General features: G+C 36.6%; 1 protein-coding gene across 1 annotated transcript; it reads right to left on the bottom strand.

Annotated features, from left to right (window-relative positions):
- Positions 1-1,731: 1,731 nt before the first annotated feature.
- On the bottom strand, positions 1,732-17,119 carry LOC131237428 (uncharacterized). The gene is made up of 7 exons (XM_058235175.1): positions 16,744-17,119; positions 15,341-16,147; positions 11,242-11,597; positions 3,974-4,185; positions 3,328-3,584; positions 2,532-2,710; positions 1,732-2,088 (listed from the first exon to the last, which is right to left on the bottom strand). Exons 1-7 carry the CDS (start codon positions 17,009-17,011, stop codon positions 2,008-2,010), a joined length of 2,160 nt encoding a protein of 719 aa, XP_058091158.1. The 5' UTR covers positions 17,012-17,119; the 3' UTR covers positions 1,732-2,007.
- Positions 17,120-22,715: the final 5,596 nt, after the last annotated feature.

Here is a 22,715-nt window from a genome sequence, read left to right as displayed (position 1 = left end):
ACCAAGTGCTTTTAGATATTTTAGGCATGATTTTTCATGTTTTCAGATGATATGGCTCACCTGAGTTTCAGATGCAAGTGATTTTTGGCACCTTAGAACTCAAAATGATTAATTAGAATAAATTTTCATGATTTGCAGGCAAAAATTTGTAGCTAAAATGCATTATTTGTAAACAACAATCAATACATAGAAAGCATAATATGTACATATTTAAGCTAGACAAATTACATGAAATCCAAAATAGTATACATATTACATAAAATCTAACAGTGGACAGATTACATGAACTCCAAAATAGTACTAGATTACATAAAATTCAAAATAATGCACATATTACATGAAATCTAAATTAGTGGACATATTACATTAAATCCAAAAGTAGACAAATTACATGAAATCCAAAAGTGGACAGTACATGAACTCTAAAATAGTTTACCGAATACATGAAATCCAACAGTGGACATATTACATGAACTCCAAATAGTGTATAGAATACATAAAATCCATCCAAAAGTGGACCAATTACATTAAATCCAAAAGTGGACAGATTATATGAACTCAAAAATAGTATATATATTACATAAAATCCAATAGTGGATGGATTACATGATCTCTAAAATAATGTATAGATTATATGAAATCAATCCAAAAGTGGACAAATTACATGAAATCCACACGTGACAGATTACATGGAATTCAAAACAGTGTACAAATTATATGAAATCCAATAGTGAACAGATTACATGAACTCCAAAATAGTGTACAGATTACATGAAATTCAATAGTGGACAGATTACATGAAATCCAAAATAGTGTATAAATTACATGAACTCTAAAATAGTATATAAATTACATGAAATTCAAAATAGTGTACAGATTACCTGAAATTCAAAATAGTTTACAGATTACATGAAATCCAAAATAGTAAACAAATTACATATATAATTAAACAAAGCTTCAAACTTTCCGCAACAATAAACAAGTTAATTTAACATCACAATGAGACTCACAGTAGACCCCACATACATTATAATAGTTCCCACCTGCTAGGGTTAAGGCTTACCGTGATACACACACACACACACACACACACACACACACACAGAGCTAACAAAGCACCGAGAGCAAACACATCGAGAGTTCCGAGAGAGAGAGAGAGAGAGAGAGAGAGAGAGAGAGGCAGCGCCGGGCTGGGGTTCGAATTGAGGGCAAAACAGAGAGATGGCGAGATGTAGAAATGAGGGTTTTCTTGCCTGAATTTTTTTTATACCCAATTTCAAATTATCGATAGAAAATGCCGTCGAAGAACTAAAAATGCACTCGACGGAAGTTGCCATCGAATTTTTTAGTCATTTTCCCGTGTTTTCCCCCTGCTGCTCACGTTATATATAGTATAGATTATTGATTTTTTGTAGCCTGTAATATACAATTCATTTCATAACAATATGATCAAATGGTTGACATGTAATGCAAGTACATCCAGTCCAGTGGCTATTAACGAATTTCATAAGCAAAATAAATGGTCCCTGGTAACAAATTTGTTGAATGCCCAATTAGGGAAGCCAAAATGAAAACAAAAGTGGGAAATTTACAAGTCCTGGCAGAACAATTTTAGTACAGATACAGCAGCTGCGTACAGGGCTCCAGGGGAAAAAAGAAGAGGAAAAAAAAACTATGTGAGCCCTGCATTTTATATATATATATATATATATATATATATATATATAGATATATATATATATATATATATATATATATATATATATATATATATATATATATATGAAGCGATCAAAAGGCATGAAAGAGATGAAAGAATGCAGATTCTCGACCAACTAGAATTTTCAGTGCCAAAGAAAACATGGCATATGTGCACATGACCTTCCTTCAGTTTCCAACTTGTATGGTGATGGGAAGCAATTCTGCTCTGCACCGGACTGTATAGATTATAGCCGCATTTGGAAGGGACATGAATGGATATGATCAAGCTTGAAATACAAACATATTTCACCCGGTGGCTTGAATAGGATTCCACTTCACCTCTGTCCTGTGACGGTATAGCTTTGCAATTGATCGCCTTTCACAGTCCTGCAATAGAAATGAAGAGAGAAGATTATTAAACAAGAAAGATGTGAATGGGACTCATGCCTATGGATGTGCCATGGGTTTCATGGCTCACATGTGACAATGTCACATCCAGGCACTCATCAGCCAGGCCCCAACATGTGGAAGACGGCATCCAAATTTTGGGTCGGTCCATTCATCGGGTGAGCTCAACATGTGCATTGAATGCGAAGAGTCCATCCCATTCTTACATACACACCACCTAATGGGCAGGCAAGCACGACTTTTGGGCCAGGGCATCTGAGTAGAGTAACCTGCCTGATGACCGCCTTGGATCTCACGCATTCGTCATGATGGCACACGTGTGCTGCTAATCCCTTGGCAAGTCCAAATGAGTGTGTCCCACTAGCATGGCTTCACAATGTGTTTGTTTATTGTCTTCGTGACAACATGAGTTGTAACTGCACCTTGAACATATTCAGATGAAAAGGTTTCCCGGGATTCATCCTTCTTAGCTTCATGTATGTATATGCAAAACTCAGCTGGTCACGAGGGGTGAAACGTTCAACTTCGTTGAACCAAAGACAGGAGAACAAGTTTGACATCGGCGTGTGTGCTCTCATAATGAACGATCCTTCTGGAACATCTGTTCACAACATGAAAACAGGTATTTAGGAGAATAGTTGAGATTTGAATCATGGTTTTTCTACTTGGCGACTCAAACTGGCTCATTCAGTCCTGAGTCAAGTCATGACTCACCGAGTTGGGGGTGACTCATCCAAGTCAAGTCAAGTTGGTCATAATTGGGGGGTGACTCACAGTACCAAACCAGATCGGATTCGACCAAGTCTGAGTTGACTCAGACAAGATGGCAATCCAAGATTTGGATTGCATGGAACTTAGAAGAGGTATCATATTATGATGCTTGGTGGAACAAATGGTATTTTTGTTCTTCCCAGAAACCTTACAGGTGGTCCAGCTTTTAGCAATAAAGACTGTTCATCTGGGTGGCCTCGTCATGGATGGGCAGCACGCCAAAATTCTCCTCCATTGAATGGTCTCAAATACCCAATTGGCAGCCAGCAAATGGATATGAAGTCAGTGGTTCATATTCCCATCCCTCGATAACATGGGCAGGTAATATTTTCCAATAGTGGAAAATTTTGGGGCATGGGCCATACATGATGGTTCACAAGATGAATGGCTAATGTCCGAGCCAGACATCACATATTTCCTCAATTAAGAATTCAATAAAATACATACAGCTAGGCAGAAGTCTGTTGGGATCTGAAGCATTGAATCTTTTCAACCCATCAGTCTGGTAGAATGTGAATTGCTGATCGATCACAGTGTGGTTGTATTTGTTCAGCCTCTTGTTTTGCATCACTTCCTCCCACACACAGTGTCGGTGGTAGTGATTGGAAATTGCATACTCATAGCCTTTCCGCCACAGGAAATATTCCAGAATGAGGTGCGGGTCGCTTTGGAGCCGCAATTTGCTGTCCAGCCAGATTGAATACCTGAAAAGGAATTTATCTGGAGGTTCTCAATTAAGTAATACATAACATCATTCAGAAAATGAAAACCATCCTCCTTTTCCACCTTCCTTTAAATGTATATGAGAAACAACATCAAAACAGAGCTTGTGATTTAAGCTTCATCAGTATCCTGTGCGGCTAAGTACTCATCAGTGTCATGTGCAGCTACATATATTATTCTATCTGCAAGAGTGTCAACTTATACCGTAGGGAAGTTTCACAAATTAACATTTAAACATAGATTCCAAAAGACCTGACAAGCAACATGTATACTAACTTGTACCAAATTATCATTTTTACCCCATTCTCTAATTGTTTCATCCTTTGCGATTAAAAAAAGAAGAAGAAAAAAAAAAAGGCTTTGTCCTTACCTAGCAGAAGGAAAAAGTCTGTGGGTCAAAAACTTCGGTATCTTTCCCACCCTCCGCATGTCAGTGTAAGGTAAGTTCTTTATAACTACAATCTTCCATAAACCAATAAAACCCATTTGATCTCGTTCTTGACCTTCTAACTTCAATGTTTGCAATGTCTTCTCATCCATAAACATAACAAAGCAGACATTCTTCCTTGACAAGCGGGTGACCTGCAACAAATAGAACACTGAACATTTCAGCCACAAATTGCAAATTCAAATGATGTATTTCTGTGGAAGTTTCCCATACACATCCAAACAATTTTTTATTTTTTTTGCAGATTCATTCAGTGATGCATTGCGATGGAAAGAAAGAAAGCACAAAAAAAAAAGAAAAGAAAAAAATCTATTAAATGAAAAATGATTCCTCCAACCACATGAGTTATTGAACAAATTCCATGCATTATTGAAGTATCTAGAGGAGAAACAATGTCACTATGCATAATTCAATAATTTTCCATGTCACAAACCTCTGCTGCTGCATTAGTACAAGCACATTGCAAATGCTAGAGAAGGTACGGGACAAGGTTGATTTTATCAAATTATTTTAAAATAAGAATCCATGTGAGGCATTAAATATCCTCCTTTTTTTCTTTTTCTTATCTTTTCTTTTTTCTTTTTTCTTTTTTTTCTTTTTTTTGTCTTTTTAAGCATCAAATATCCTAGCAAAGAAACAAGAGAGTTTGTATATAATATTAATGATGGGTGAAACAAGATGCCCCAGCTGAAACTAAAAATGAGAGGTTAATCAATTTGAAGATATACAATCAGAGCGTTAAACACTTGAAGGGATGAGAAATTAGGTCATGATGGTTATGAATTGATGTTTTCCTACCAATCTATGACATGATGGCCTCCACTTTGGTGTACAGTACACTCCATGCTTCATGTTTCAGGCATACATTTCTTTCCTTTCCCTCAATTCTTTATTATATTTACAGTTAGTGACTATAATGCACTTATAAATTGACTAGCTATCATCATATATTTGAAACATCCATTCTTTAAAAGAGAAAAAATTGCCTTGGCCATGAAACAGGTGTACCTATTAAGAACTCAAGCAATTAGGTTTTGTTCTTTTGTCAACTGCATTCAACCATCACGCCATTCCCCAACTTCATACAACTTGTTCAAGTGGTAAGCAGAAACAGCTGGCAAACAAAAACCAGAGAGTGACATTTAAGATCGTCCTTTCAGATTTTCTTTTTATTTTTCTCCAAAAAAAAAAAATCAATTGGATAAGAGGATTCTTTTTGTTAGTTGTCAATGATGAGGTCATTTTAAATAATTTTTCAGAGGTCTGCGCCTTTCATCTTTTCATCACTCCTTATAAGCACTACTTGGAATGAAAGAGGAGGCCTTGTCTATGATGGTATACTTGACTCAAAAGATTGCTTCTACCATAAAACTCTAAAATGTGACTCGGCAAGAACTAGATTGAATTCTGCATCATTGGACTCGATCCCTCATGGAACCTGAATTTCATATACTTAGAACCAACTGCAAATATCAACAGATAGTAGATAACTTTCTTCTATAAGAAGTTAATGCAGCACCTAACATCAGAACTGCATTCTTATGTACAAAGGTGGAAGCGTATATGTGGCAAATGCAGCTTTCAAAATAACCCGCATCCTGAATGAAGCTATTTATTGGCTAAAAAATGCCACAAGCTTCAAAGTTTCAATGGAGCTAATTAAAACGGAAGCATGCGCAGAAAACAAGGCAGCACTATCCATAAAGCTTCAAGAATTTCCAAACAATTTCTGGATTTTGAAATCAAAGTACCGTAAGATGCACACAAGGCATCTATGACTCAAAAAATAAAAAATAAATAAATAAGTCCATTTACACCAGTTCCTTCTCTAACTTATCCAAAAAATCTTAAAAGAAGTTGATGTTAGATGCTTTTGGAAACCATCTAAGCAGATGTCTTTGAAATTCCTTTCTACAGTGATCTACCCAGGCTACCAGTCAATTAAAAACTCCAGGAAAGAGCTCAGATCTAAATAAATTTCATCTATGAAAGATCAAAGACATTTATGTGGAAGATCTTTCTACTAGTAACAGAGTAATACACAGAAAACATCTGGATGTATTTGCAATAGAAGATTTTATACAGAGTTCAAGCATTGAAAATGGAGAAAAAAATTTAGTAGATTTTATATCATAAATATTACATTGGAATTTAAATTTGTCGCAAATAGTTCAAGTTGTACATAAAGCTCATATCCGTAATATACGTCTATCCAAGCCCCTGGCTCTAAAAATGTAGTGATGCCACAAGCTACTATAGTTTAATTTTCCAGCTTGTTCCCTTCCCCAATGGGTTTGAATCCATAATAATCATCATTGGAACTAAATAAAATAAATAAATAAATAAAACCACGATCTTGTCAAAGGTAGCCTGAGACCAACGGTGAGGCCCCTATATACTGGCCCAATCAATTGTATTAAGTGAATCCCCCAGTACTTGCACTTGACAATTACGTATCTGAATGATTAAGCTCACAAAACAGACACATGAGCTCTTGAGAAGAATTATAGGATCTCCTCAATCTTGAGTCATTGCACAGTATACTCGGGATTTCAGTGCAAGACACATTAGTTTGTTGTGTGCCCACCATAAATGTAACATGCCCCAAAAATCTTCCAGATTGGAAGATTCTAACCAATAATCTTTGGGAATTTCTTTTCAGTGGAATGTGGACTATTGCCTCATTTCTCAGAAGCGTAAGCTCCACACTACTTCTAGATTTTTAATCAAGGCTGTGATTGGTTGCACCAATTTCATGATATTTAGCACCAGATTAGACTAATTAATAATGATATTTGATGCAACCAAATGCAACCTAAAGTAATAGGAAAGGGCAAGGATTAAGTATAAAGGTAAAAAAGAGCAACAAAGCAGTAACAAAACAGATTTGATATTGTTACTTAATATTGTTTCACTAAGGGCCTGTTTGGTTGGATGTATTTACATGCATTTTCATGTAAAACCTCTCAAATCAGCAATGAATGTGGGGAATTGTAATTACCAAAGGCATCTGAAAGTGAGGAGGAGTTGCCCCTCATGAAATAACACCTTTATGGAAGCCAAAACTTCGTGGACCCCACCATGATATATGTGTTACATCCTTGCCATCCGTTCATTAGTAAGGATCATTTTAGGGGATGGGCCCAAAAATGAGGCAGATTCAAAGCTCAAGTGGACCACACATCAGAAAACAGTGGAGATTAAATGCTAACCATTTAAATTTTATTCTTGTGGTGTGGTCCACTTGATCTTTGGATTTGCCTCATTTTTGGGGGCATACCTTAGAATCATCTGGCCAATTGAATGGATGGCATGGATAAAACACATACATCATGGTGGGACCCATAGAGTCCATCTCGTTTTCCGTACGTAAAAGAGGTTGTTGGCGCAGTCATACTGCATCCCTTCCCTTAGAAAATTGTGTGGTAAGTAATTACTGCTAAAAAGGGTAAACTACACCACAAATCCCATGAATTACATGGTTTCAAACAGGCCCTAAAAGCATTGAAAAGATTAACTAATTTTTTATTAAAAATAGAAAAATGTAACAAATTATTGAAAACATTAATTGATTTAAATGGTGCAGTGAAAATAACTTCTAATGTGAGTTGGATAGCATGTAATATATGCAAATTATCATGATCTAGGCAACATGTGACTTGAGCTATTTTCATGAGCTACATGGTATTAAGGCTAAGCTATGCTACACTGGGATGGATTGACATAAAAAATCTATGTCTATGCATGAATGCCATGCATTGACATGTATTTGTTGTGAGTATTTCAACATTTGAGTGAAAAAATGGTGGAAATTGGGGAAATTCCATTTTGACCCCTCAAATTAAGGATAGATGTGCGAAAATTTGATATGTTCATCAGTTAATGAGAGAATTTTACATATTTGTGACTGTCGACCAATCTATCTATTGGATGCAGCTAAAAAAAATCCAAAATATTTTTATTTTTTATTATTTTAAATTAGGAAAAATTAAAGAAAAATCGTTTATTTTCATAAATAATAATTAAGTTGTTTTTATTAATTTATCATGTATCATGTGTGATGTATGCATGGATGGATGCATGTATGTATGTTGTATTATGGATCATGGATGATGATGTATGCATGTATGTGTCCATGGCTGGATGGATGGATGTATATATGTATGTCTGGATGAAACATGTATATGTGTGGATGGATGGATGCATGCATGTACATTATGTACATATGCATGGATGGATGATGCGTGTATATAAAACATGAATAGATGCGTGTATCTGCGTATGCATGTATGGATCATGTATATGTGGATGGATGGATCATGGATGTATGAAGTATGAGGGATATGTATCAATGTATGTACGCATGTATTGTGTGTATGTATGTATGTATCTATGGGTATATGGATGGATGATTGTATGCATGTACGGATGGATGGATGCATGCCTAGATGGATCATGTATATGTGCATGGATGGATTGTTGATGTATCATGTACGTGTATCAATGTATGCATGCATCATGCATGGATGGATCACATATGTGTATGGATGGATGGTTCGATGGATCCTAATGATATTACTATTCTCTTTCTATAAAGGTAGTATAAAATGTCAAAAAAAAAGGAGCAAGGGATGGGTTTCTAGATTGAAGAAGCACTTGGCCAAGGGGGGAATAGAAGAATGTGAAGGATTGCTCAAGTTTTCTAAAGTGAAATGAATACAAGGAAGGTATTGGGCATCGGTAAGGCACACAGGCGGTTACAGCATGGATGGGAATGGGAGATTAGGGACGAGTTATGTGTTCCTAGATAGGGTCTAGGGATTGTTGAGGAGTTCCTGAATGATGAGAAAAATGACGACGATGTGGTTCTGACACACCTTGAGGATTGTGTCACTGAGTGGGAGAGGATAAAGTACAGACAAATTACAGGTGAAATGAGGACCAGAAATGACGACTCAAGGAGACTAGACCAGTGTGTAAGATATCGAGACGCGAGATTGGTGAGAACGGTAGGGGGTGAGAGCAGCAGTCGATGTTGTCAGATCGCATATAATCACATGAGCCATCAGCCTGGGCTGATCACTTATGCAACCACATAATCGCATAAGCCAACACTCAGGCTGATGGCTTTTTTTTTCTCTTTGTCAAAAAAAAAAAAAAAAAAAAAAGGTAAAAAGGTAAAAAGGAAATTTTTCTAAAAAATTAAGAAAAACTACATCTAATTACTACGAGTGATTAGATTGGTTGTTTGTTTACGTATTTCATTGTAGTTTGACTATTTAGACCATTTATAAGTTATATTATACCATAGCAAAACAAATTTAAATAATCAACATGTTACACTAAGAAAAAAATAATTATTAAAAACTATAAACAGAGAAATTTTATTGATAACTTGAATTTTAATGAGTTGATGCATACAATACAAGTTACAAGTACAGCTCTGAAAGTTACAACTTATTACAATCTATGAGAAATATGACTATTGGCCATTATGCCATTGCATACTAGAATATGCCATGGTTATGCGATTATGCCATTGCATAACCATTAAGTATGATATGGCATACTTCCTGCATGGCATATGCGACCATCGCATATGCAATCTGAGCCCATGTATGCGATTGTGCAATCACACATGACAATACTGGCAATAGTAGGGATGGCAATTCTGCTTGGGCACTCAGGTTCAAGATGCACCCATTGCAGGTGATAAGCAAAAGAGGTTGAAAGATATATTGAGTGGCAACAGATTCAGGGAGAGAAGCACTTTGCCAAGTGGTTATTTATACCAACACATGGTATTTAGACTGCAATTCCATAACATGAATGGGAATGTCTAGCGCATTGGCCAAGGAGTGAAGCCTTCAATGCCAAAGGAGATTTTGGGGGTCTACCTAAATTGAGATTATATGATATGATGTAGTCTTATATACATGACTTGAAGCTGAACTAGGAGACGAAAAAGTTGACAATTGTGTATGATGAGTGGATGGGGCCCACAAAGTTGTCCATTGTCTGCTTCATGGTCTACTGCAGAGAGTAGACTATTTTTTAGGTCGATTGATACTTCCTCTCATATCAAGGACCACCCATATAATCATACACTCATTTGATCTTCTAAAGGGAGTGATATGAGAGGTCGGCCTTAAAAATATCGTGCATGATATGACGAACAATGGCAGCGCGTTTGTTAAAGGCAAGGAAGAAGATGAAGAAGTACAGTTTGTACTAGACTCCGTGTGCGGCTCATTGCATATACCTTATGCTAGAGTTGATAGGAAAAAGGGAGTTAGTGAGGTCCACCATCAAGAGTGGGAGGAGTGATCAACTTCATATATGGCCACTCTCGGTTGTTGACCGCAATGCACCAAGAAGGTAAAGGGGATATAGTTCGGCCAAGGGCAACACAGTGCGCCACGACGAATTTCATTGCATTGGCACAGTATTGTCGAGATATGGAGCAATATACTATAACCAGCCTAGTGGAGTCAGAGATGATGACTTTAAAAAGCCTCATAACTCCATGTGAGTTTGAAGCATATGTATTTTTTTTTAATGCTCTTTGGTTTCTAGATATGTTGCTTGTGTTTTATTACTTGCACTGCATGGTATTTGAATAAAATGAACTCATTTTTGTTATAATTGCACTACTTTTTTCCAATAGCACATGGTTTAAGCCCCGATTAAATGGAAACTTATGATGCATTTTTTTCACATATTCTGATTCTTAAATATGAAAACATGTATTTTAGCATCACTTAAAGTTCCACTGAAAATTTCCACCTTTTTCCCAACATGTCCCCAATGTATCCCTCAATGAGTGACATTTTTTTCCAAGTATCAGAGAAAATATCAGCAAAATCAACACATTCTGTATCCTCAGTCATCAATACACGTAATGATACCAATACTACAGACATAATTATACCCCATCTTATTTCTTGTAAAGTCTGTAATGCTTCATGTGTCTTTCAAACTGTAAATTACCAGTAACCAAGACTAGCATTTGAATTGCATATTATATAATTGTAAACCAGTTGTTTAGAAAATGATAATCCCAGCTAATTGCAAATGACACTTCAGACAGCAAACAAACCTTTCTAGAGGGATATATTGATTGATTTAATCACACTTGAAGAAATCCAATTGGTACGAATGACAATATGAAAACGCAACTTGCACCTTACCACTTTATCAGTAGGTGTTCTCAAGTTGTCCGAGTTTCCAAAGATGCACGAAGATACAGCTATGTGGCAACTGCTCATGAATCTCACATCATCCTCTGCCAAGTCAAATCCAGTGCTTGGGGTTCCCTTGGGACCCTTGATAAAACCACAATTTATTTTTTTGTCATGAGCATAAAATGATTCTTCCCTTTCTTGGAGACTCTGATGCCCAGCAAATCTGGGTTCCCAATTTTCAGATCCATCGGGCCGGTCTTCCACTTCCGTATACTGCAATGAAAACCTTGAAAATTTCTTATTCTCTATGGGCTCTACAATTTGTGCAATAGAGTCCAAGAACTTGATGCCACAGGAGGAACCTGAAAAAATTAAAAGTTTATCAATTTTGTCAGAGAAGTGCTATGAAAACAGGTGAGGAAAGAAATGGTAACCATTAAACAAGCATCTTATTGATAATAAACAAACATCGAAAACAGCAAAGTTGGGACAGAGCACGGTGACACTCCGAAATCATATACATTAATGCATACCACCTCTCAAACTTCATATTACCCAAATATTAACACTCCACATTTTCAAATACCATTTGTACAAACACGAGGAAGTTCTTAGAGAAATATCTAATAAAATGTCAATATAAACAGATATACAAAGAAACACAACCTATGATACCCGGATACTTGTATAAGCACATTGCATTATGCTCGATACGATATGAAGCTGATAATATTTGTAGTCTATGTTTCAATCAATTCCTATTGTATCATATTCATCTTTTAATATATTCTAATCACAATATATACACACATACAAAAAAATCCTATAAAAGAACTGTGGAAACATAAAATAGTTGCACTATATTTTGCATGCTACAAAAACTGAAAAACAGTACCTTGTTTAATAAAACTAAATTCCAATAGAAGGGTTCAAATGTTTTTAAGTAACAAACACTCAAGTATAAAAGGCATCTTGCGAATCAGATACCAATATATGTAACTGCATCCTGAGATTTAGAAATCGAGAGTCGTATCAAGTGGACTGGCACTACTTATGCAATGGTAATTGCCATCATGAAACCAAAACAGGAAAAAGGAAAAATGGAAATTGTCAAGCCACACGAGAGAATAACTGCTGCTTTACCTGAAAACAGCATTATCTACCATTACATGAGGGCTGTTTGGACACACCAACAAAATGGCGGTTCATAGACAAAAACCTCGTTTCAAATCGAAAAGAGGGTTTTGTGGCCCATTTGGATAAACCCAACAAAACGTCAATTTCAAAACCAACTGAAGAAATGGGCACTAAAAAATGTCACTTTTTGTGGTAAAGCCCTTCTGCACCTGCGTAGATAATAGCAGTTATTTAGTAATATGACAGCTATTTTTTTTAAAGGCTGTTACTTAACAGTTGTTTTCTGTCACATAACACCTCAGAGAGTGACTCTTCCTTTTACAAAAGCTGTCACAATGGCAACATGTCACAATATAAAAGCTTGGCTCATATACACACTTGCATACTTACATGCATATTTGTATACATGCATGGCTGCGTGTATAAGGAAATGGCCAAAATGCTACTGCTTTAGTAGAAATGAAAGGCTGATTACCTTCAACCACTTACAAAGATCTAAATGCCCTGGTAATGTTATGCACCCGACGCCAATGACATAGTTGATTTTCCTTCAAGCAATAGTTACTGGGTACAGTTACTGTAGGGTTGGAAGGTTTATGAAAGAAAGGTTTGAAAAAGAGTGTCATGATGCAAGAAACAGGGTTTTGGAAGGGATTGGAAAGATGCACTTGTTGGTGATATGATGCCTGAGACAGGCTTGTTCCTAAATCATGAAGTCCTCTTTGGAGCAACCATATTCCTCATTACTTGCTATAAAGGCACAGCATATACAAACAATGCTTAAATAAATACAATTCTGCCAGTAGAGAACTGTTGCAGTTCTGAGCCCTTTAGAGCATGGATGACAGATCCAGCATTTCCAGTATGATGATGATTCAATACTTCCATAAAAGGCCTCTAGTCTAATTCTTAGATCTTTTGGACATTGTTCTTACTCCTAAGCAACAGCCAGACTATTAGACGAATCCAAATAGTTGGGAGAAGGCTAGGATGATGATTATAATGATGATGATGGGCCAGACTACAACCTGTACAAGACTGAACTGAGTGGGCAAACCTCAAGACATGAGCAGACTTAGAAGATTGAGGGGTTCATGGGTTGTCCTAAGCAGATCTTGCCACAACCCACGAGTAGATGTGCATCCATTCTGTACAAGTGAAGCTATGCTTCAATAATCCAGAGTAGGCGTCCTAAAAATATTCCAGAATAGTCCTCAAAAGAAGTTTGAGATTAGCAATCCAATCTACAGCTTTATCTAGACTGTTGCTTTATCATTATTTCCTATCTATTCACAGGCATCTGATTGAAGGTTAGGATATTCCAATCCAGAAGAGTTTTATGCATCCTCATACCAGTTCCATCAGAATCAAACATGGAAGCCATGCCTATTTGTACAGAATCTGGCGTCATGACCAAGGTATTACGCAACTTTATCGGTCGATGCAGTCCTGCGATGGCCTTGAATACCGTTTGTAGGAGGGTTAGATTGACCTGCTAAAAGACGGCCAAATAGGCCCTAATCAAACACAAAATGAAGCATGATTTGGTGGATTAGGACCGTTTACATATATATACAATAAAAGGAAAATGGAAATATGAAAAAGCTGATGGTCTACACCTTCCAATATTTCCCAAAATGGTCTACTCCGCTTTGATTCATTAAATCCTACTCAAATTTTGTGTTTCAATCTAAAAATAGTCCTAGGTCTAGTTTAAAACCTTCTAAGGTTACTTCATGGTTGAAATGAAGAGCAGAAAATGAAAGAGGTAAAAAACAAAAAACAAAATCGGCCATTTATTACTGTATTGGCCTGTGACAGCTGAATCGGCCCCATAACGGTGCCAATACGACCCATTTTGTTCCTAACAGACTGATTCACGCCTGCATAGCATAACAGGGATAGGCGTCTCCTTAACAAACTGGCCAAACGAAATGCTTGAAATTTAAGCTACCTAGAGATCGCCGTTGTAACAAAACATTAAATTTCAAATATGGAAATTTAAGCGACCTAGATATTGTCATTATGACATCAGAATTACAGGTCAGGAGATGGAAAGGGCTATAAATAGTGCAAAATAGGTGAAGTTAAAGGCTGTCGTGGTTTACTCATGGTAACAGTGCCTAGTGGGAGGATAAACCTAACATTCCAAAGCATGACCAGCAGCACCTAACAAAACGGAATTAGCAATTAGCACATAGATGATGAAGTTCCAATGACGGTAAATGATGAAAAGATAGAAGTGGCTCCATACCACCACAGCATTACAGTTTATTTAACATTGCAAGCATTGGAGATAGATTATGGATGATAGTGATTACATAAAATTTTGTTTGGCATCATCAATATAATAAGTATTGGGACATACATGTTTTCATTTAGTTTGACACGGGACTTTGAGAAGTACCAAGAAGAAAAAAGAAAAACAGAAAAGCAACAAAGGACCTATATGTGGTGCAGATGATTCATAAACAGATTCTTATGCTGGAACACGCTAATGTAATGTGATTAGTATCTCGCACAGACAACACCAAAATCTATCTTTGAATAAAAAATAATTATAACAATAACACAAAATCATAAATATTTAGTACATCTATAACTTTATGCTTTCACACAATTGAGATAGTTCGCTGGTCAACAATTATAAACAGTGTAGCAGATAACAACTAGGACAATCTCAATAATCAAGTTTTAATTGGATCAGTCGCTCCACAATTGTTTTCTATTAGTGAAGTTCATCTAATTGCAAGCAAGGCTTGAGAACATGTATTATCATCCCATCTGAGAGGTGAAATGCAAAGAAATAGATGCAAGGAAGAACATAAACAGCATACAGAAAAGCTAAGTACATAATAAAGAAGGGTTAGAACTTTTTTTTTTTTTTTTTGCTCATTCAAACTCAAAAACAAGCCAAACAAAACATAAATGAGCAATGAAAATCTGGTTAATGAGATTGAAACCTTACCCGAAACTCTGCGATGCCTCCCCCTCCTTCTCGACTTCTTCCTTGATCTAGACCTTTTCCTAGACTCATCCTCAACAGCACTGCGACGCCTGGTTTCTGTTTCAGCACTATCAGAACCCCGAGATAACAAAGAGGTGTCAATCTCAAATGAATTAGTCAAAGTTTCATCAGTGTTCTCGGTCTTGTTCAAAGAACTTGAGTGTGCACTTCGACCATCAAGGGCATCTGAGGACTCTTCACTATCATCATCTATGTCTTCCATTTCACCATCAAAGTCCACATTGTCATTTTTCGTATCATTGTGTTCCTCCATCCAATCATCCTGAGAATCAATACCATCATCATATTCATCCTCTAAATCAACCTCTTCCTCCTGTGATTTACCTCCATTTTCTTCTCCCAATTGCCTGATATTCTTTAGAGAGGCCTCAAACTCAGCTTCATAAAGCTTCAACTCATCACGGCCCGCTTCATTATACAATCCTGTGCTTCTTTGATCCCTACCATCCTTCACATTGGACTTCGCACCAATCAAAGGAAGTTGCTTCCTTCCATTCCGATTCGACACTATACGATCTTTATTTGCAGATGGATCAGTATCAGCAATGTTATTGTGCTCAGAGGCATCTTCATCATATTCACTGTCCCTTCTCCTATCATCCCTGTCCCAATACCTCGAATCACGTCCCATCGTGACAGATCCCTGACCGAACTTGAGAACTTTATGCCCCTCCGTCCGAGTCACATTCGACAGAAAATCCACATCGTTCATCCGATCATCACCCTGCTGACCAAACCTGTCATCTTCTGCACATCCCATCACTAAATAGTCATTTACCAAGATCACCAAACTACTCAAAATTCACAATCTAAACCTCTCCCTTACAGCATCAATCAAAAAATCTGAAACTCAAACCTCGACCAGATTCTTACTAGACTATAGATTCAACTGCTGAAGAGTTAGAAATGCAGATGTGAAGTACCCTGCATAGTATAGTTGGTCCCACCTTAAGGACTGTTGGATAGGTGGGGCCCACTGGATTGCATTAGTACAAAACCACCTTGATCAGATGATCACATCCATCTGACCAGGAGCCTGCAAATCAGACAGTCAGAATGAGCTAACCATCCATTCCGCGGACAGCTGACGTCAGGGATCATCCGATCAATGCAATTGTTGGACCTAATGCAATCCACGTTCTGATACACCAATTGAACGGTCCAGACGCATCAAAGGTGGGCCGACAAGATTTGCCAGATACAACACGAATTTTCGGCAAATGCAGCGCAAGATTGAGAACGTTTTCTTCTCACCATCAAATCTATCTGAGAAGAAGAAGATGAAAAAAAAAAACGAATTTACAGAAATGCCATTGGAATTGCAGAAAGAGGGAGAAACCAACCTTTGCTGTCGGAGAGGTAATTGTAGATGAAGAAGGTGACGGAGAGGATGAACAACAGAATCAAAAGGACAGCCACGATAGAAATCTTCCAGTTCTTTTCAAGGCGTCCAGACCTTCGGATTTTTCCCTGCTTTTGATGGGGAATCCGTATGGCGATCTGGTCAGAAGAGTTAGCGGTGGAGGTGGCGCCGTTTGTGACGGGGTGGAGATGATCGTGGGACCCACGCGTTGAGAATCTATCGGCGCCTGATTGCCTGTACTGGGCCATCCCAACATGTTTTTGCTTCTTCTCCGTAGAATGGAAGAGAGAATCGTAAGCTTCAAGGATTTGAACTTTCAAGGGTGGAGTGAGAAGAGAACTGTCTCTCTCTCTCTCTCTCTAATCTCTATATCTCTCTCTCTGTCTGTTTTTCTTGGGACGTTTTTATTATTTTATTGTTTTTTTTCTATGGGAGCGGATTAGCTGTTACCCGGCTAACACCTCAGTGGGTGTTACTCTAACCATGTGGGGCCTACTTTGATGTTTTTATTGTATATCCAATCCGTACATCTATTTTTCCATCTCATTTTAAGACTCTATAAGAAAATTACTAAGATTAAAAATTTTAGGTGCACCATATCACTAGAAACAGTGATGAATGATAATTAAAAACTTTTTGTGGGCCAAAAGAGTTTTTAATCAATATTATATTAGTATTTTAGATTTATACATGTCTTATTGACATTATAAACAGGTTTGATAGAAAATAAACATTAAAATAACCTTACGATGGGCCCTTTCGAATTTTTAATGGTGAGGGACTTAATAACAACTGTTTCCCGTGGTGTGGTCCACTTGAGATTTTAATCTGCTTCATTTTTGGAATTATATACTAAAATTATCTAGATAAACGTATGGACGGCGTGGATATAATAAAATCATCAAGTTGTGCCCAACGGTAAATAAACCGCTCGCTTTTTGTACTGGGTGCTTGAAATGATGGGAATCATCTTGACCACCTGAAACACTCAAGCTTTTGTGGGGCTCACCATGTTTTTATATGATAATCTACTCCGTCCATCATGTGATAAAAATTATTTTAACCGTATAGAAAAAACAATTAAATTGTATAAAAGCCTCTTGTGGGCCAAACCGGTGGTAATAATGTCAAAATGCTCCTAAAACGTTCAAGTTCACACGGGGCCTGCCTGTTATTTTGAGCAATCTTTGTTTTTTAAATTTGCACTTCAGGCTAGTGAATTACACCTGATTAACGGGTTTGATGAAAGATACACACCACTGTAACTCCACACACAAACCTATGGTTGGCATTCCATCCCTACTGTCCCCTGTGGTGTGACCCCCATGAGTTATATATCTGGATTCTTGTTTCCCAGATGCAATGATCGAGGATAAAACATTTATGGACGGAGTGGATTTCACATATACAACATGATGGACGCCACAAGCTTGGTGTTTTACACACTGTGTTGTAGAGAATTTCGGTGGCGGGCAATGCATCATACCACGAGTAGAAAACCAAGAGGGTAGCCTGTTACACACGTGTCATTTTCTTCAAAATCAGAACCGTTTAAAATGTTTAAATAATTATTAAACTAAAGGTATGAAACTAACCAGAAGATTGGTTAAAAGCGGTGAAGGGTCCAGATTCAACCAACAACTTTGCATTAATAGGAGGTCAGGACTGTTAGAATAATCTGAACTTTGGGGTATGAATCATCTACAGTGGACCCCATCATTTGTGCGGTTTTGATTTAAATTGCAAGTGTGAAGTCAGGGAGGTGGTATAGTGCCCAACACGCTATCATTCCTCTTTCTCGTGAAATTGGGATGATCCGCGGCTAAATGCAGGTGTTGCGGAGGAATTTAAGGAGACATGATCAAATACAACGGTTGGATTATAGATTTTATTAAATCCATCTATTTCCAGACAATTTCGTGTCCCTAGAATATTATATCCGTACATAAGATAATTTACACAATGATTTTCACTTTGTGATAAAATTAGGTTCATCCCTTCATTAGGTGGGCCACACTAGTACACTGAGTAATACCATCGGCTGTCCATCGATATTGGCATTGTATCCCGATCTACGGCCTGATTTTCACCATTTTTACTGATAGGATATTATGCATATGGGGAAAAAATTTAGGAAAATTATGCTGTATGATAACTTAGATACAGCGGTTGTATCTGATCATTCGTCATGTTGTGTTAACGGGAATATGGTACATTCATCTCTCTACAGTACACATGTTAGAGTGATATGCAAATCGGGTCCACCCAATTGCATGACCATAGCATGGATGGCTTTTTCCTCAAAGATAAAACCTATTAGGAAATCCTATCCATCTGATCTACGTCCATTAAAATGACGGTGGGAAATGAAAAATGTTAATGGTTAAATATGCATTGGGACAAACAATAGAAAAATCAATGGATAGGATTATATGGTATTTTATTCTAATATATGAGTCATCTATCTGGTGCTATTTCATGGGTGGACCAGATTGATACGACACCATGCCACCTATCATGCGGAGAGATGGCTGTATTATATTACCGTTCCTGGATCTCCTGCATAATCTCCTAACAAGGCTTGTTTGTCCAAGTGGCCCTCCCGGGGACATGGTTGTGGCAATAGATTGTACGGATAAAAAAATAAGAAACTATCAATGATTATACATTTTTACTTCATTGATAACTAAAATGCCTCTCCGCCAGAGCTGAGTACCTCGCCCATCTCTCATCTGGAAATACGGAAAGGTCCTCTCAAAGAGGAAGTGGACCAAGCTCAAGATTAAAATTTGGTTGACCCTTTGACTAATATCCGATATATTCATTTTAATCAGAGAGCCATGAACTCACGAAATGATCTTCTCAAATCTATATTTAAAGATGTTTGTGGCCAACAATTACATTAACGTTATACATTAATTTTGAATTATTTTCTTTGGTGTGATTTATCTGTGATGAGTTTTACCATCAAATTTGGGCCGATGATATAAAATTAAAATTCCGTGTGAATGGGTTAAATTTGTCTCAAGAAAACCCAGTTGGCCACATATTAGATGTGGATGAGTTCAAAACGTAGTGCCCTTGTCGCATGATAACATTTTGTTGTTTCATTTTTCTGTGTCTTCTTCTTTTTTTTCACTTCTTGGGACTACATGAAGCTTCAATAGTTCTTCGACAATTGGTAGTTGGATGACTATAGCCTGTAGTCTCCTCGACAATAACCAAAAACTCCAATCAAACTTTGAAAAGTTCTAACAACTCTCTAGCTTCTTTTTTTTTTTTTTTTGGTCAAGTTTTCCTGCCACAATCTTTAAAATATAAGTTATAGTGAGTAAAAGTAAGTTTTTTGTACTTCTTTATTTTGTCTTTGTTGGTGGGCACAAATAGTGGGAGTTGGTGAAAAAGATAAGGGGTGTAACGGGATTTTACGAAAGGGGAGAGATTGTGGGGTCCTAAATTTTATTTTTATTTTTTTGATGAATGGTAGGATCACATGAATTGTGAATTTTCACGACTATTCACTATGAATCACGAATATTCATATAGGACTATTGATATTCAATGTGAATTGTGTATATTCACACAGAAATGTTGATATTTGCCATATTCAAGTATTAATAAAGGACCTCTAATATTCAATGTGGTTCACGGATATTAACAAAGGACCATTGATATTCACTATGGTTCGCGGATATTAATAGAGGACCACTAATATTCACAGACAATATCAGTGGTCCTCTGTTAATATCTGCTAACCATAGTGAATATCAGCGGTCCTCTCTTAACATCCGCGTACCACAATAAATATCAGCGATTCATAGTGAATATCTACAGTTCTTTGTAAATATCTGCGATTCACATTGAATAGCAGCGGTCCTCTTTAAATATGATTAATTTTTAATTTAATACTTTATCTTTCATATACTACAAAATCCTTTTGTAAGGTGAATGTAACATGTCCCTTGCTTAGAATACTCTAATACAAATATCACCTCAAATGCTTAGTATATTTTCTACCTACTTTGAAGGATGAATTCAATAAGTTCCCTGTTAGGAAGGAGATGTTTAAAAGAACTCAATATAGATATCTGCGTGATTTTGATGAACGAAAGTGAAGGGGAAATGGACAATTACTTCAATGCCTCATGTAGAGACACCTTGATGACCTCTACTTTGACTTCATTGGCACCATTATCCAATTCAATGAGATGGACTTTACTTTGATTATGAGTCTGAAGTAGAGAACACTAGACGAATCAAAGCAGACCGATCAAGGATCATCAATAAGGAGTATTAGGAATCAATTTTTTAAAGATCAGTCTCATATTACAAAGAAGAATTTGCTGAAGATATATCGATTTCTCCAATGAAGGAGTAGCAAATGACGCGGTCGTCATACAGTTGGCAATGTTGATATGCATTGAGAATTTACTTGTTAGATCGCCCAAAAATAACGTCTGCGTAGAAAAGTATATAGATTTAGTAAATAATTATGATGCATTTGATAATTACCCATATGAGAGTGTGAGTACCTGATCTTAAAAGAAGAAGGAATATTGTGATTAAGAAACACATTTCGAACTCTTACAACTTTCGTGGATGCCCATATACCCTATACATAAATTTTGTTCCTATAAATTTCTATAAGCTATTATGCCACTATAATGTTCCTTATTTTAATATTCCTTATTTCTCTCATCCAACAAGTTTTGCCATATGAGGTCATCCCTAGTCTCTACCACCCAAAGGGTTGGGCCACCAGACGTAGTCCGATCAGAATCCCACGATTTTTGAATGGGAAGGCTATTAAGGTGAGAAAATATGAGACTCTAACAAAATTGTTTACGAATGTGTGAGTTAGTTGAAATATCACCTCAAACTTAGTTACGTGTTGTATCCCATTATTTTTTTTACATTGCATACATATTGTTGTATATCTCATCCCCATATTAGATGAGGAAAATATTGTCATTCTTGTACGAAAGGATAGTGGAATGAGATAGTCAACAGAAAAGGGCCGGGAAGAAGAATAGAGTCACAAGTAAAGATGTTATCGAAAAATTTAAAGGATGTGAAAAATGAAAATATATACATATGCAACGAAGTGAACTTTCTACGAACTGAGGTGGAGTTGCTGAAGGTATTTAAAATTTTAATTGTTATCATGTGCAAGTCTTGTTTATTACGATATAATCAATATATGGTATACTCATATTACCAGGTGCCATTGTGTAGGTCCAGGAAAGGGACTCAGCCCATCACAAGTTTGTATTTATAAACCCATTAAGAAGGCTTACATCCCCAAGAAATATGAAATGTTAAGGTAAGGCGACCTATATTAACGATGGTCATGTTTAACTAAAATGCCTATGGGAGAATTGATGGGTTGATGACAAGGTAAAATTTTAGCACGAAAATCTTTTATGTACTTATTTTATATTATACATGTTTACTGATAATTCGAAGCTTGCACAAGAAATCGACCTATATATTGATTTTATTTAATGATTGACGTATGTTATACCTTGACATGTATCATCAGGAATGCATGTTTGTAACAACATTGTTCTGGATAATGTCCATTTACTGATATGTATATTTAACTTATATTAGAACCAATCTAACTTGTAGTATTTTGATTAATTCATAATAACAACTTTTTAAGGGTAATATCGAGCTATTACAAAAATATGGTGCCGAAATGAATGTTTATAAAGCTAAAGATGACAGATGACATCTTGAAGGATATTAATCCTCAGCTTTTAACTATTATTAGAGGAGAGAGCTTCTAAACAAAGATGTGGAAATTCGATTGTGTAAGTTTGTCATGGTACTTCCATGTGACTTACTTGGCTCGTGTTTAGTTTATATATACTTATAGTAATGCTAATGTGTTTTGTATGTATATTTTTTACACAATGTTCGAAACTAACACTGGATTTTGATTATCGT

The sequence above is a fragment of the Magnolia sinica genome, chromosome 2 (genome assembly GCF_029962835.1).
Source record: "Magnolia sinica isolate HGM2019 chromosome 2, MsV1, whole genome shotgun sequence".
Classification (NCBI taxonomy): Eukaryota; Viridiplantae; Streptophyta; class Magnoliopsida; order Magnoliales; family Magnoliaceae; genus Magnolia; species Magnolia sinica.
Note: the sequence above shows the minus strand (reverse complement) of the source record. Positions and strands in the feature narration are given on the sequence as shown.

What these genes read in the sequence shown, in the direction of transcription:
- LOC131237428 (XM_058235175.1), bottom strand. Translation starts at nt 17,011, where the DNA reads ATGGCCCAGTACAGGCAATCAGGCGCCGATAGATTCTCAACGCGTGGG. An exon ending in GAGGCATCGCAGAGTTTCGG is followed by an intron (nt 11,598 to 15,340) that starts GTAAGGTTTCAA and finishes TAATTTTTTCAG; the next exon opens with GTTCCTCCTGTGGCATCAAG. An exon ending in AGACTTTTTCCTTCTGCTAG is followed by an intron (nt 3,585 to 3,973) that starts GTAAGGACAAAG and finishes ATTCCTTTTCAG; the next exon opens with GTATTCAATCTGGCTGGACA.